Below are 14,883 nucleotides of genomic sequence, written 5' to 3'. Positions count from 1 at the left end.
TCTCCCCTAGGGTAGGATCCAATTTACCTGAACCATTTCTGACAGATGTTTGTGTAATCTGTTCTCAAAACCCTCCCTAGTTTGGAAAGTTTGTTTCTGACATTTCTGCTGGAGACATTTTCCTGATGCATAACTTATGTCTCCCTTGCTTATGAGTTTACTCAGTTCATTCTGCTCTTGTCCACCACACACGTGGAGAACAAAGGGCATTCACAGTCACATCTGGGAGCTTGTTCCAAGTGAGTCCAGGTGGATTTCTGGAAATTGTTTTCCTCATTTTGCTCAGGATAGGTCAGTAAGAGCATGCAGTCAATGTGCAAACATAAAGATGAGCTTAAGAGAAATGTTTTCCCCATGTTTGTTTTTGAGTTAATTTGTTGTCAAATTTGAGATCTTTGGCTCCAAAACCACAAACACATTTTAACCAGTCATTCTAAGGAAAGATGAGATTTAAAATTATGCTCTTTGCCAGCAGTTTTTCAGCAAACACCAGAGCTAAAGGGATTCAGCTGCACCCCAGAAAAGAGGGTTCAGAGCAAACAAAGCATCCAGCCCAATCCCTGGAGGAAGGGTTTGCTCCAAGAGCTCTGTCTAGATTTCTTCTAGAGCCAATGGAGAGAAATATCAGCTCTGATTTATCCCTGTGTTCAAGAGAGGCAGTGTGACTTCACTCCAGCAGCACTCACAGCTCATCTTAAGACACCAGGGGAGTCAATTTAATCAGCCAGAAGAAAGAACCCCCCTAGTTTGATTACACTCATGGCTGTTGCACCTGAAGACAAACCAAACCAGGTGAGGAGTTAAACTCCATATTTGGCTGTGTTTTCTCCCCTTCCCCCTCCAGTTTCCAGAATAACCCCTGTTATTCCCTTTCCTCTCAGGAAAACCCAGAGCCCCCACCTTGCACTGATGGCAGCAGCTGCCATGGGCACATTCAGCACCAGGCTTCAGGGAGCAGGTCCTGGGGTCACAGCAAGGGTTCCTGCAGTCCTGGAAGGCAGAGAAGTGCAGCAGAGTTCACAGGGCAGATCTGAGCAGGCACTGATGTGTTCTCACTCACAGTGGGTCACACACAAAGTAAAACCCTCCCTTCCAGGGTATCTCAGGGCACCCAGCACGAGCTGAGTGCCAGCACTGCACAGGCCCCTCTGATGGGATACAACTGCTTGTGCTCATCACATCTGGAGAGTCTGGGCTGCTGCTTCCAGCTCCCTGTTCTCTTTTGAGGCAAAGGATGGATTTGCAGAAGTGAGATGCAGTGCTGAGAGAAGCCCCATCCTTAACAGGAGTGGAGCCATAGGTAAAGTGAATTTCTATATGAAGCTGCAACATCTGGAAGGATTTTTTTCACTGCAAGGGTTGTTAAGCATTGGGAGGGGCTGCCCAGGGAGGTGGTGGAGTCACTGTCCCTTGTCCCTGGGGGTATTCAAGAAATGACTGGATGTGACACTCAGTCCTGTGGTTCCTTTGACAAGGTGGTGATGGGTCACAGGTTGGACTTGATGATCTTGGAAGTCTTTTCCAACCTAAATTAATCTGTGATTATGTGACCTAAGATCGCTTTTTCATCTCCTTTTCAAATGAAGCTTTAATCACCTCTGTTCAGCCCTGGACCACACCATCCCTGAGTTCTGGGAGATTGTACCACACACTAAGTCAGATGTAATATTTTAGAACCTTGATTTACATTTATATACAGGGAAGATACTTATGTCTCCTGCACAAAAAAAAAGCCGATTACAGATCACAAAACTGTATTTTCAAAATACATAATTAAAAAAAATGTGTCCCACTAAACCCCAAATGGTTGGATCTGGATCTTACCTCCACCTCTCCACAGTCACACTCCTCTCCCTCTTCCAAGTAGCCATTCCCACATTTCCCTCCACCATACATTCTCTTGGTGTCTGGCATGTTGGAGAGACACATCCCTCCACCAGACTGCAGATACTTCTCCAGCTCTTGTCTGTTGCACTGGTTGAACACCTTGGGGAATGGGTGCCTGAACAGAGGCAGGGTAGAAAAACATGAAGCCAGGTCTGGGCAATGGTTTAGAGAAGCAAAAAGGAGCACATGCAAATCCTGACAAGTGCCAAAGGACACAGGTCTCCCCCTGAAATTCCTGGAGTTGTGCTAAAGCAGGTGGTGATTTCCTGTGCCTGCACTACACAACTGAGACTGCACTGCAAGATTGTTTAATAATATGATGGCCTTACAAAATAACTTTGTAGAACCAAAATATGTTGAGTTATATTTGACTGTGATTGCTGACAAGCATGGCTGTCCTCTTCTCCTCAATTATGGAGCTGTGCTTTATTCCCAGCTGCTTGAACAAGCCTGAGAATTCAGCATTCAGCCTGTGAATAACTCCCTGTGAGCCTAACTGCTAAAAATAATATTTAATTTTTCCTATCTACCACCTCATTTTGAAGAATGTGAATATTGTTTGTGACAAAAATTATTAATTTCTGTTGCTACAATGCCTGTGCACTCCATGTGTGGCTGTGCATCTGTGTGGATGTTGTGTGCTCTGCTTGCATGCCACTGTGCTTTCACTTCTCACACAAATGGTTTTGGAGGAAATGATACACACAAAAGATGATGCCTATAAAAAAAAAAATCTGTTCAAACAGAGGAAGGCTTGAGAAAATGGTGAATGTGGCTTTAGGTGTATGAGTTCATCTGGTATGTTTCGTGACTGAATTGTAGAAATTTTTGTTTCCTCATCCAAAATCAAATTCTGAATTACTATGGGCTTCCAGACCCACTCTTGCTTCCCCTTTCTCTCACTGACTTCTTTCCTGTTAAACACAGGCTCTCAGAAACCAAGGAGTATTCTTAAGAAAAGGGAACAGGAAAACTTTCCTTTTACCCAACAGTTCAGAGCTCCACCTTCAAACGCTGCCATCACCTAAGGCCAGTCTCAGGCAGGAATCAGTTCCTTGGGAATCAGCAAAATGCTACTGCCCCATGCCCCAGGGTATGTCCAGCAAATTTTTATCTATAAACACTGACTCCAGCAGGCAGCAACAAACCCACTGTCACTCTACATCTCTGGCTCTTACTCCACCAAGGCTCTTGTAACAAAGCCCTTCCCATTCCTCCCTGAGCCCGTGGGGATGAACTCACCCAGTTGCAGAAGCCATGATGCAGCCCCCATCTGCTGCAGGGGTGGAACAGCAGCCAGCAGAATCATGATTCATGCCAAAATTGTGTCCCATCTCATGGGCAATGGTAGCAGCAACTCCAATGGCATTATCAGAGTGGTCCTGTGCAAGGTCAAAGAGGCACATCAGCATTTTACCTGCGCCTGTCCTGTGCACCTCTGGGTCGATGGGGTGAAGGGAATTTCTCATTTGTACATGTAGAAAATAAATACTGGAGGTATTCCTGCCTATAAGCAGGTGAGTGGAGAACTTGACAGGAAAGATTTTCTCCCTGGGCTTTAGGAGGCATCTCTCCTGTGTATTCACTGCTGGCAAGAAGCTTTATATTGGGGATTGGCAATTCCTTACCATGTTTACTCCTCCTGACTGGAAGTCAGAGCACATGGCCATCACGGGAGCCAAGCCCACTGTGGTACCTTTGAAGGGCACACCCCTAAAATCAACCAGAAAGAGCATGAAATGGCACTGAGGCACTCGAGGGGGCAGGCAGAGAAATGCACCCTGCAGCACACAGCTCCCTACACAGGGTCAGGGGACACATTGCCTTTATAGTGTCTTCCAGAGCAGGACATCATAGCAGAGCTACAAAGCCTTTAGGTCTGTTTATCTTGGACTGCTACTCTGCTTTGTGGGCCAGCCAGACAATCCCATTTTTTATAATGGTTTGGTTCCAAAAAGTGCTCCTGCTGAGCTTTGCAACAAGCACAGAAAAGACCAGCTCTGGATCCTTGTCTGAGTACCGTTTGTGGATAATTAATTTACCATAAGCCTGATATTTGCCAGCCTGGGATTTGGGGATTGGAGGGAGTGGTAGGTAACACCTCTGAGGTGCAGCAATGGTCTGCTCCAGCCTCTGAGCTGGAATTCTGCACCACCCTGAAATCTTTGTGGCCCTGGAAATTGTGCTCAGGACATGACCAGATGGAGAGGAAATACAGTAATGTTAAAGGGAAAAAAATCCAACCAAAGAAAACAAGGCAAAAGGCATTTATCTCTGCATTTCAACCCTACAGGTCCTCTGACTCATCCTGGTGGATGAATTTCCATGGAAGAGGTAAGACCATCTGAGAGCTGCTGCAAATTTTTCTTCCAATGCCATCTGCATTGCTGGTCCTGATGGATCAGTGGCCCATCAGTCACAGGCCACCATCAGCTGGCTCCCAGCACCAGGGCTCTGTGTGTCAGTGGGGTGGGTTAGCAATTCATGCTTTCCACAAAGCCACTTTGAATCCTGGAAGGATACCATGGTACAAAAACTGATTTCCAACCCACCCGAGCCACTTGTCAGAAACACTCACGTGATTAGTTGGGCATTATCATGTTTTCTGTGCAGCCTCTCTTTGCTGCTCCAGGCCAGAAAGGACTTGAGGGTGGAGTAGGGATTCTCTGTTACATCACATTTATCCCCATAATTCCAGATCTCCAGCCCCACCAAGGCAATCCGGATATTCAAGGCCCTGTAAAACTAAGATACAGAAAAGAAAAGAGATGATAAAATGAGGACCACAAAGTTATTTTACTGTGGTTTAAATCTCAAATATATACTGCTAATTGCTACTAGAGATTCACATGTCCAGAGAAGATGCTCCCTCTGGAAATGCATTTCAGCTTAGTGCTGAGCTCTGCAGACAGAAATGTGCAACCACCTAAACTCAAAGTGAAACAGAGACATTGAGCTTTCATTTTTGAATGACTGGCAAAGACATAATCTGAAGAAACAAACACTGAAGACTGACATCATGTTTCATATTCCAATATGTCAAAATTCCTTCTCCTGTTTGCACTTCTGCCATGTCAAGTACAAACAGGAGAAGTATTCATGAGTAATGGGGTGAAGGGAGTGGTGGAAGGGGTTTAAGGGGAGCAGAAAGGAAGTAGATCTGAAAAATAAAGAAGTTTTACTTCAACAGCACTGCAGGGATGACTTCTGAAAGCCCCTTCCAGTTCTACTTCCCAGGTTTTCTACCATTTCAAGTGAATACTTCAGCCCCTTTTCAAAAAGCATTACTTAGGTAACAGTTTTTACAGAAATGCAGTAAAACACAAGGTGCTCATGCCGGCTCCAAGGAATGGAGATCCTCCCACCCTGTTTGGGATTTGCAACAACACAATTGTTTGGCAGACACTCTCCCCAAGTCACTGGGGAGAACTGCCAAAACATTATTCTCTCTCCCAAAAAGCCAGCCTTCCCCTGGCCAATTAATTCTCATATTTTATGATCTGGGCCTTGCTTTCCTCCTTTCACACACACAGTCTCACCTTATCTACATAATTAGCAGCCTCCACTAATTTCTGCCTTGTTGCTTCGATGCTGAAGTGATGTTTCTGAAACTGAACAAAATGAACATGTCAGACAGCACAAAGGCAACCACAAAGAGCTGAAATGTGTTAAAATGAGCCACATTATTCTGGAAATGAGAAGGTAACTATGAAGTGAAGTCTCCCTGCACTGCACATCTGATTTTAAGCCCACCTGTACAAGTATATTCAGAATTTATCCCTGGCACACGATGGCAGTGATGCTACTCAAGTGGTGGCACAGTGAAGCAACCCGAACTTATCAGTGTCCCCAGAGCTGGGGGCTGACAAAGAACTGGCAAATGTGCCAGGTGAAATATGTGATAACAGGACTTCATGTCTGAGGTCAAGGCTGCTGGACCTCTCATCACATCTCACTCATCCAACCAATTTGCCTGTTTAAACCACTTGGCAATGAATGGGGTAATTTTAGCAAACTGGCTCAAAGAGTTAAAGTGGCAAAATGTTCAGATTTTTGTTTAACAGAGGACAAAACCCAACTTTTCTTTTAGTGAGGGACTCAGCAAGGAAAGGGCATTTAAGAACAACACTGTGAGCCTCTGTCCCAGTTTCTCTGATCAAATGGTGAACAACATATGGCAGTTCCTGGGTATTATGTGTTTTCTCAGTTTCCCTGGTGTCCTGCTGCCTAACAGAGAAACCAAAATAGGTTCTGCCTCTTTAGCTTTGTTCAGAATAAATTATAGCCCAGAGCACTGTGTGGTTTTCCCTACTGGAGTTTCAAGTTGTAAATTATGGATGGGACCAGCCTGGCTCCCGTCTGTGCTGGAGATTAAACAATCAGTAAAACACTGTGTGGTTTGCACTGTCAGTGTGTCTGGCCTGTCCAGGCTGGGGATGGGGGAGGGATTGCTGACTCCACTCTACTTCTCCCAGACCTATTCTGTGATCTGGAGCCTTAAAAATGTCTATTTATGTATCTGCTAGCAGCTCAGAGCACAGCATCATCATGGTTATCTTCTCTAGAGATTAAGTGTACTGCAGTTAGAAGCACATCACTCCTGGAAACCCCCAAATTTCCCTGTTCTGAAGGCAGACTCTCCCAGCCATAACTAGGACTGACCACTGCCACCCTGGGAGACCAGAACTGACCCTCAGCCCACATCCAAATCTGGATCTCTCCCTGGGCCAGTGGTGGCTACCAGGACAAAAGTGACCAAGACAAAGCACTCCCTGTCCACTGAGAACCACTGGGATTGCAAGAGAAAACTTGCTGAGCCTCAGCATCCCTCCCTGCCCCAGGGGATGCTGCAGGTGGGATGCTCTGTGCCCAGTGCTCCTTGGATAGAATAAATCCCATTTCTTACCTCTGCATAATCAGCCACCAGCAGGAGCTCCACATACTTTGTAGCCTGCAGAGTGTCCCGTTTCACCTGCAGCAGCAGCAACACTGGGTTATTGGGTTACTCCCCCAGTATTCCCCAAGAATCTCTTCACGAAATATATGTAGAGGTCATTTTTCCCAGTTTGTTTCTCACTGACTGCTCACCCCACCCCATGCACAGGGTGATTGATGTGATTGTGATTGATTTAGGGCAACCAAGGTCAGTGTAGCTACAGCAGGTGCCCACAAGCCTGTACTCAGCCCAGCTTTTGTTCCTCCATGGGATGTAGGAACAGCTACAGCCCACCACAGTCCCCAACACTCATTGACTTCCCTGCTGGAGCCACCATTTCACAACCAGCTTGCTAAAAACTCTCTTAAATGCTCTCCATTTCACTTTCTCAGCTATGCTCCTAGGGGACAGCAGGGCTGGGAACAGGTGGGATATTTGGAGCATCATGCATGGACTCAGACTGAGCCCTGCTCACCCTCTGGCCTGGTGATTTCATCCCAGTTGTGAAACTCCTGAGCCAATCTTCAGCTGCATCCACAGTGCCCTGGTAGCCACAAGCTCCTCCCTGCAACCTCAGGTTGTCCACCCTGTAAATCAAGTGCTGGTTTGGGCTGTCAGGAGCTGGCTCCAAGATATAGCTGGAATTGCTGCTCAGTATGATGAGTCCTCTGTTGAAAGGGGAAGCAATAAAAGGGAAAGTTGATTACTATGACAGCAACTGGGGACAAATCCTTCTGCTGCTGCTGAGCTCCCATCTGACTCTGGCAAGACACTTATCCTTACCAGGCCAGGCAGTTCATTAATTAAAAGGGTGGGAATATTTTGAGTTCAGAGGGGGAAATCCCTGACCTTCCATATATTAAAATCCATTCAGTGGGCCTCACTCATTGAGAGGCTATTGGAGCATGTGCTGCAACCTGAGAAGTTTAACTTACAGCTTTTTCTTTAGGGGCAGTGGAAGCTTTTCTACCAACAGAAGAAATTTGCCTTTAACAGACCAGACCTGAAAAATGTGAAGATTTGTTTGTCAACAGGAAAAGCAGAGTTCTCCCTGGGTCATGCACATACCCAGATGGTTATAGATTTCTCAATGAGCCTCTTACAGCCAGGAGAGCTGGAAATGTGTGTGTGATGCCCTCTAGAAAATGCGTGGCCTGATGGGCACCACCCACACCATGCAGGCTCAGAGTGAGAACAGCCACATGTGCTCAGCTCCTGTGCCTCCCCAGCAGTGAGAAAAAGATAGCAAAGAGCTGCCAGCAGACACTGAGAGCTCAGGGGTGCAGGAAGCCTCTGTACAGGCACTCTGAACATCCCTGTCCCTCTGGAAAGCAGAGCCTAGGAAAACACAGGCTGGCAGAAGCACGGCACACCTGCTTTTGCTTTTGGAGTGCTTATTGCAAGCTACAGGTGGCTGCACTGTCCTGGTTATCTCACCAGGCCCTTTGGCCTGTGCTACACTCACTGAGATGTCTCAGGTTTGCTTTGGCAGGGGCTGTTTCCTGGCTGGAGCCAGTCCCACCAGCACAGCTTCCAGCAGGGCTCCAGAGCAATGACCACTAATGTCAATAAAGCCCGTGTGATGTTTTGGAAACAAACTCTGAGCTGGTGTAAATTAATGCAGCTCCTTGGTCACAACAAACTGCTTCATTTACTCCTGGCTGAGGATACAGACTCCCTTTTCCAGCCAAAGGCTCCATTACTCCCAAAATAAAGGTTTCACACACACAGCCCTGGCACCACCTGGGGAGAAAGCAGAAAGCTCACAGCCCAGGAGGGAGCTCAGACTTGAAGACTTTGCCCCAAAACACACACAAAATTGCCAGCTGTGAGAGACTGGGAGAAGGTTTCTGCCCGAGTGTAAAGCACTGGGCTGGGACATGGTGAGTCCTGTCCCTGCCTGCGACAGATGCAGCCCTGAGCCACCAACAAGATTCTTCTGCTGCAGTGAACTCAAGTTAAACTCAGTCACTGCACCCCTCCGCACTGGCAGCAACAGGGGGAAAGGTCCTGGAGCTCCTTAGGGGGCCATAGCTACTAATGACACCCCAAATTCTGCATTTTCCCTGACATGTCCCTTTTTATAGCCAGGCTGGGTGGCCTTTGAGAGCTCTCCATCCATTTAGAGAGAATCAGGCTGCTGGGAGAAGAGCTCGGTGGCAACACCTGAGCAGGGGCATTCCAGAGGCATTCCCAGGGCCATTCCCAGGGCCATTCCTGGTGGCATTTCCAAGGGCATTCCTGGGGGCATTCCCAGGGGTATTTCCAAGGGCCATTCCTGGGGGCATTGCCAAGGGCATTCCTAGAGGCATTCCCGGGGGTATTTCCAAGGCCATTCCCGGGCCATTCCCGGATTCCAGCACGCCAGGCACTCACCGCAGCCCTCGGCAGGCGCTGAGGGTGACGCTGGAGCGCTCCCAGCCGCGCACGGTGCCGTGGTAGAAGCAGTGCTCCTGCAAGGCAGAGGAGGCAGGGTTGGGGCTGGTGGGATGGACACGGCACATGGGATAAATTGAGGCGTCGCCGAGTCCCGTGCGAGCGCTGCCGACCCTCCCCGGTCGCTGCGCTCCCTTTCCGCTGCCTTTGGCAGCTCATTATCAGCGCTAAATCTCCGTGACTCCGCTGCGAAATTTGGCCTTTGGGCTGCCAAGCGCCGCCTGGGCCAGGGCATCGAACAGCATCAAACAGCTCCTTGTTGCCAGCAAAAACGGAGAGCTCAGAATCCCCCAGGGGAGGACTGGCATGGCTGCAGACCCAAAGCTTCTGCTGGAGCAGGAGCTGCCCATCCATGGATGGCAGCCGGGCCCGGGCCGTGCCCCAAGGGACGCGGCTGCAGCCCCACGGAGGGTGACACCGTGGGCACAGGGGCAGCTGCTGGGACAAAGGCAGCCTCTGGCAGGGACAAGGGGGCTTTGGGGCAGAAACGCCAATTTATTCATTGTATCCCTTCCCCTCTGCCCGGGGCAGCAGTAGGAAAGATGATCTCATGGGGATTTTATCTCTTATTTTTGCTTTGTGACCAATGCACATCTTTGTGCTGCTGCAGCAGAGGCAGCCAAGCCTGGTGAGATCAGTAATTTATGGGGTTTTTATTGAACGGGAGCTGGCTTACAGGGGCTGTTTTCCCCAAAGGCTGGGAAGGTCCTTGGTGGCAAAACTAAAAGCAAGAGGGTGAGCAGTGTGAGGAATAAACAATTCCCCAGCACCCAGAGAGAGGGGAGCAATGCTGGCTGCTGACCTTGGCTCTCATAACAGAGCTCAGGCAAAACAGAAAGATGTTTTTACCATTTTTGGGGGATGGAGCAGCTTTCCCACTGGAACCTCCCAGATCAGAAAGCTGGACTGCCCTCCCCTTTAGCACTAAGCTGTGGGGATATGTACTTTAAAAAAAAAAAAAAAAAGGCTCGGGAGGAAGAGGAGGAAGAGGTTCACCTGCCTCTCCAAGCCCAGCCCGGTGTCCCCTGCAGGCACAGGAGGGAAGGAAGGATCTCTGCACTCACCGTGTGGCTCAGGGGGGTGCTCTGGGCTTGGCCAGTGTGGCTGTAGTGGGTCTCAGTGTAGCCTGGTGCAAAGAGGTTTCTGCAGACACATTGGAGGGGGTGAAAGAAAGGCAAATTTAAAATTCAAGATGGTAAGACTTTTCTTTTTGACCTGGATTTCTGCTTCTTAGGGGTGCTGGAAAATCACCTAGATCCAGCTCTTTCTGAAGCCAGTGTAAATATTCCTGCTGCTGTGGGTTTGGGGCAGTCACTGTCTTCTACCCATGGTGTGAAACCAGCTGCAACACCCTGAGAGGGCAGGTGAGAGACAGGGATCCACAGGACACCAGCTGTGCTCTGCTCTCTGCTCTCCCTCCTGCCAGGGCTTGCCCAGGGAGCAGCTCCTGGTGGCCCTGGAGCCATGGGATCCATGGCAGGACCATCACCACGGGCTGTGGGACCTGTGCAGAGCAAGCTGTGATGGCAGAGGGTCAGAAGGTGGGAGCACAGCTGACCTGGCCACTTCCATCCTCCACTGCCCTGGCAGGAGCTGAGCACCTCTCACAGAGCACATCCGCTCCTGGAGGGCCCCACAAGCCATCTAAGTGCTCTTTCAAGCCATTTATTGAATTAAAACAATAACAGAGAGCTTGTCCCTGAGTTCAATTAGGCACCAAGATCCAATTCCAACAGCTGCAAGTAAACAATTCAGTTTTTACATGAGGACTTTTAAAGACCCAGAATCCCAACCTAATCACTGACCCTTAATGGGTACAAGAGTCTGTGCAGAGTTTTCTTTCTATTGCCAAATTATGCCTCAAATTATACTGGTATTAAATTCAAAGCACCAAGTCCTGCATAGCAAACACAACACAGCCCACATCTGGGTGCTGGTGTGAGTCCTCAGCTCAAACCCAGACTGTCTCCACTGCCCAAATCTGAGTACAATCATAAATTAATCTGCATCTGCATTTCAACTGCTGCCCAGAAGCTGGTTCACATCTTTGTTATGGGAAAATGCTGACTCCCCAATTTGAATTTGTTCATGTCATCCCCATGTACACAATATTCTCCCTGTCTTCAACCCAGATCAGACCAAAAGTCTATAAAAGGAGCTCCTGTGCTCCTTTAGAAAGAAAGCATTTTGATTTTGTTCCAGAGGAAACAGCCTTCTCCTTCTTTTTAAACATCTGCATTTGCTAAACAGTGATGTAAAAAGTACAGCAAGTCAAAGTCTGGGCCAAACCAAGAAGGTCATATCCTGTGTCCATCTCAGCAGCCATAGAATGTAGGTTTTCAAGCAGTTTTTAAAAACAATAGTTTGTCTTGCAAAAATTTGGAGAAGGATCACAGACATGCCCTATTGATGGAACAATCCTGCAGCAGCCCCACGGTGCTGTCAGGCCACCAAAGTGCCACATTTGCCACCCATGAGGATGCCACATGCACCCTGGGCAATGTGTTCTCAGATGCAGCTGCAGCTCAATCCCTTTGCATCCCTGATTAAAGCATGTCATGCACCAGATTTTAGAACTGAAGTGCTACAAAGTAGGAAAAAAGTTTTCTTCTTTTCTTTGGCTGGTTTCTTTAAGCTGGATGCAGAAAGCTCCATCACAAGCCAACACAAAGATTTTTCTACCTTGATTTTTAGTACCTGTCAGTCAGATCTTACCAACCTTGAAAACATCTCTGTTTAAAAAAGGGACTGGGTGCCTGTGATATCTAATTAAATTACACCAGAACAACAGGAAACAAAACCTTTTATCAGTGTTTGAAAGTGCTTCACCCACCTGGCATCCAAAGGCTCAGACAGCTGAACAAGTACCCACAGCTTAACAACAGAAACTATGCCACTGCTGTATCTGATAGCATCTGAAGTCAGGAAAACATCAGCTTTATCTGAAATTTGAAAGCTCAGCACAGCCCAGAAAAGCTCATTTTGTGTCTTTCTGATGTGTTAATTTTTATCACCAGATACTGTCAGTGATCAGAAGGCAAGGTTGCTGCATTCAAATCCAAGATAAGCAACATCCCACAGAACATAACTCCCTTCATCTCCCTGACTGCAGCAGCTTGCTCAGCAAGGGTGCAAGAAACAAATATTTAATCAACAGATTGCATTAACTGGCAGGAAATTGCCTTGAGCAATGCTCTGGCAGGTATCTGGTCTGTGTCAGGGGCAGACAGTGAAGCAGTGTGATCTGCCCAGACACCAGCCCGTGGATTTCCAGTAGCTGAGGCTTTGCACAGCCTGCTTGCTTCATCCCCAAACAAACACTCTTGTGTTTTCCTCCTGCTCCTCTATTCTTGGAAAGCATTAGCCATGAATAGCCACTTGATCTCCCCTTCAGCATCCCCGGGAGGCTCCTCAGAGCCGTGACTGCCCAGGGAGGGCACAGGATGAGGCCACTCAGCACAAGGGGTGTGCACATCCCTGCACACTCAGGCTCCAGCCCCTCCTAGAGAGGGTTAACAGAGCTTTTCCTGAATTTTTAGAGACACTTGGGCAGCTGCTCAGCTGAAAGCCTGTGTCATCTCCATGCTGCAACTTCCAAGCCTCTCTGCACCACTTGACTCCAGCTCCACACTGCAGGGCCCCTAAGAAAAGTCCAGTTTCTTATTCTGAGCTTGAAACAGTCCTGTTTTGAAGACAGTTCCCAGCCTTAATGCAGGGACACCCTGGAGCTCTTGCAGCACTGCCAGAAAGGGCTATCACAGGGGATCGATTGCACAAGGTGTGGTGGGGAGGGCAGTGAGGAAAGAGGAAAAAGCAACAGAACATCTTGCAACACCCTTGGTGGCTTATTTTGAGTGTGTAAAACTTCATTCCCAGCCCAACTTGCTTCTTTAGCAAGCACCAAGTTTTCCACCAAACTGTAAATAAACAGCAAACAAACCTTCCTGTCACCAAGAGTGCACTAGAGTTATCAGCCAGTCCTGGCTCTCTTTTCCTTGATAAACATCAAGAGAAACACCCACACCCCAAAACCTTCTCTGCCAAGAGAAAGACAACATTCCTGCCAGGCTGAGCAGCGAATTCCAGGGGAGCTCAGCCCTGCAAAGCACTGATGGAAGTTTCCAGAAAAACAGAGTTCACCTCCTTGCTGGAGAAGGAAAGCTCTGGGAAATACAGCACAATTTGGTTCTTTCTTCTCAGTTACATTACATGCCTCTGTAGTGACCACTTCTCCAGCAGCTCACACTGAAGCTGCAAAAGTCTGGATGCAAAATAACATCACTTAAAGGCTTCTGAGATCCAGTCAGGCAGCTGGCAGATCACTAGCACACATCATCTTCCTAAAAGGCAGTGCTGAGTCTCTCATTAGAGGAGTTATCAGCATGAAGAATTGATGAAGTCAGAGAAAAAGCTGATTTGGGATGGGAGCACTCTCCTTTGCTAAAGCTGATAGCAGCTGCAGCTGCTTGGGGGCCAGGGGAAGCTGCACACCAGAGCTTGGGATGTTCTAGAGGAGCCTCACACCTTTCCAACAGGGACCAGCTCTCAGCAGGATCAGTCAATCCCCAGCATCCAGCTCAGCCTCCAAGCTCAGGGTGGAATATCCTGCTCTTGGCAGGGATTGCTCCCTGGGAAGCCCTGGGAGCCAGGTTGAATGCGAGTGAGGAAGCCAAAAGAAGGGAGAGTGGCTCAGTGCCATCATGTACAGATGGCCTGAGCAGTTCCTGCTGATGGCTGTCCTGGAGCCATGTGCTGGTCCTGCTCCAGCCTGTCAATGATATCATTGTTTGACACAAAGCCTCCTCCTCCTCCCTGCGTGCAGAGCTGGGCGCACAGGGCAGCCTGGCTCTGCTGGGGCTGGGGGTCACATACTTCACTCATGAACTGAGATGGTTCTCAGCTCTCTTGGCAGGCTGCTGCCCCTGTGGCACTTGGGGACAGGGAGAGGACGTGGCTTTCAGCTCTTCTGGCTGCTGCTGAGGAGCAGAGAAGCAGCTGGAGGGAGAGGGGCTGCGCCCAAACACTCCCAAAAACAGCAGGAGGAAAGCTGGGGCCCTGCTTGCATGGCCATGTCCTCTTGAGGGAGTGCACATTTCCCAGCTGCTCTAAAGAACCTCACCCCTATTTTCCTGATAAATCACAGAAGTTTTGCCTATAAAACATCACTTGTCAGCACAAGCCTAAGAGGAGCTCAGGGCTGCCATGAACATACTCAGTTGCACCAGAGATCACCCACAGGCACCCAGAGTGCCCCAGCAGCACTCTGATTTTCTTACTAATTAGAGCAAGAAAGACTTTTAATCATTTGGTCCAATCAGCAGGATTGTTTGGGTTCATTTTACAGAGGGGCCAGTCTGCATGGACAGCTGCCAGCTTAGAAACACCCAGCAGTATCTAGGAGATGGACATGGGTTTTATTTCCTCCCAAAAAACAAAAGCCAAATGGTCCATGAGGCTCTCATGAGAAACATTGACATTGATTTTTCAGTCATGGGACCAAGAAAAGTGGAGCCTGCAGCCTCTTACATCTCTTTCCCTGTCCCTTTCCTCAAATCACAATAAATCTGCCCAGCCAGGCTGACAGCATCTGGGGGTGGAGGGAATTGATTTTCCCAAGAAACTTT

At 48.3% G+C, this 14,883-nt stretch overlaps 1 protein-coding gene across 1 annotated transcript in view; it reads right to left on the bottom strand.

The window, feature by feature from the left end:
* ADAM19 (ADAM metallopeptidase domain 19) overlaps window positions 1-14,883 on the bottom strand; it is a 32,379-nt gene that overhangs the window by 9,078 nt on the left and 8,418 nt on the right. The window contains exons 4-13 of the mRNA XM_054642617.2: window positions 10,324-10,402; window positions 9,200-9,276; window positions 7,299-7,491; window positions 6,794-6,859; window positions 5,427-5,498; window positions 4,466-4,632; window positions 3,516-3,600; window positions 3,130-3,269; window positions 1,825-2,002; window positions 901-990 (exon numbers count right to left, since the gene is read on the bottom strand). Coding sequence (XP_054498592.2) covers window positions 901-990; window positions 1,825-2,002; window positions 3,130-3,269; window positions 3,516-3,600; window positions 4,466-4,632; window positions 5,427-5,498; window positions 6,794-6,859; window positions 7,299-7,491; window positions 9,200-9,276; window positions 10,324-10,402 — 1,147 coding nt within the window. The remainder of the gene's footprint in view (window positions 1-900; window positions 991-1,824; window positions 2,003-3,129; window positions 3,270-3,515; window positions 3,601-4,465; window positions 4,633-5,426; window positions 5,499-6,793; window positions 6,860-7,298; window positions 7,492-9,199; window positions 9,277-10,323; window positions 10,403-14,883) is intronic.

Source organism: Agelaius phoeniceus, chromosome 15 (assembly GCF_051311805.1).
Source record: "Agelaius phoeniceus isolate bAgePho1 chromosome 15, bAgePho1.hap1, whole genome shotgun sequence".
In the NCBI taxonomy this organism is placed as follows: domain Eukaryota; kingdom Metazoa; phylum Chordata; class Aves; order Passeriformes; family Icteridae; genus Agelaius; species Agelaius phoeniceus.
This window is presented reverse-complemented; position numbering and strand designations above follow the sequence as displayed.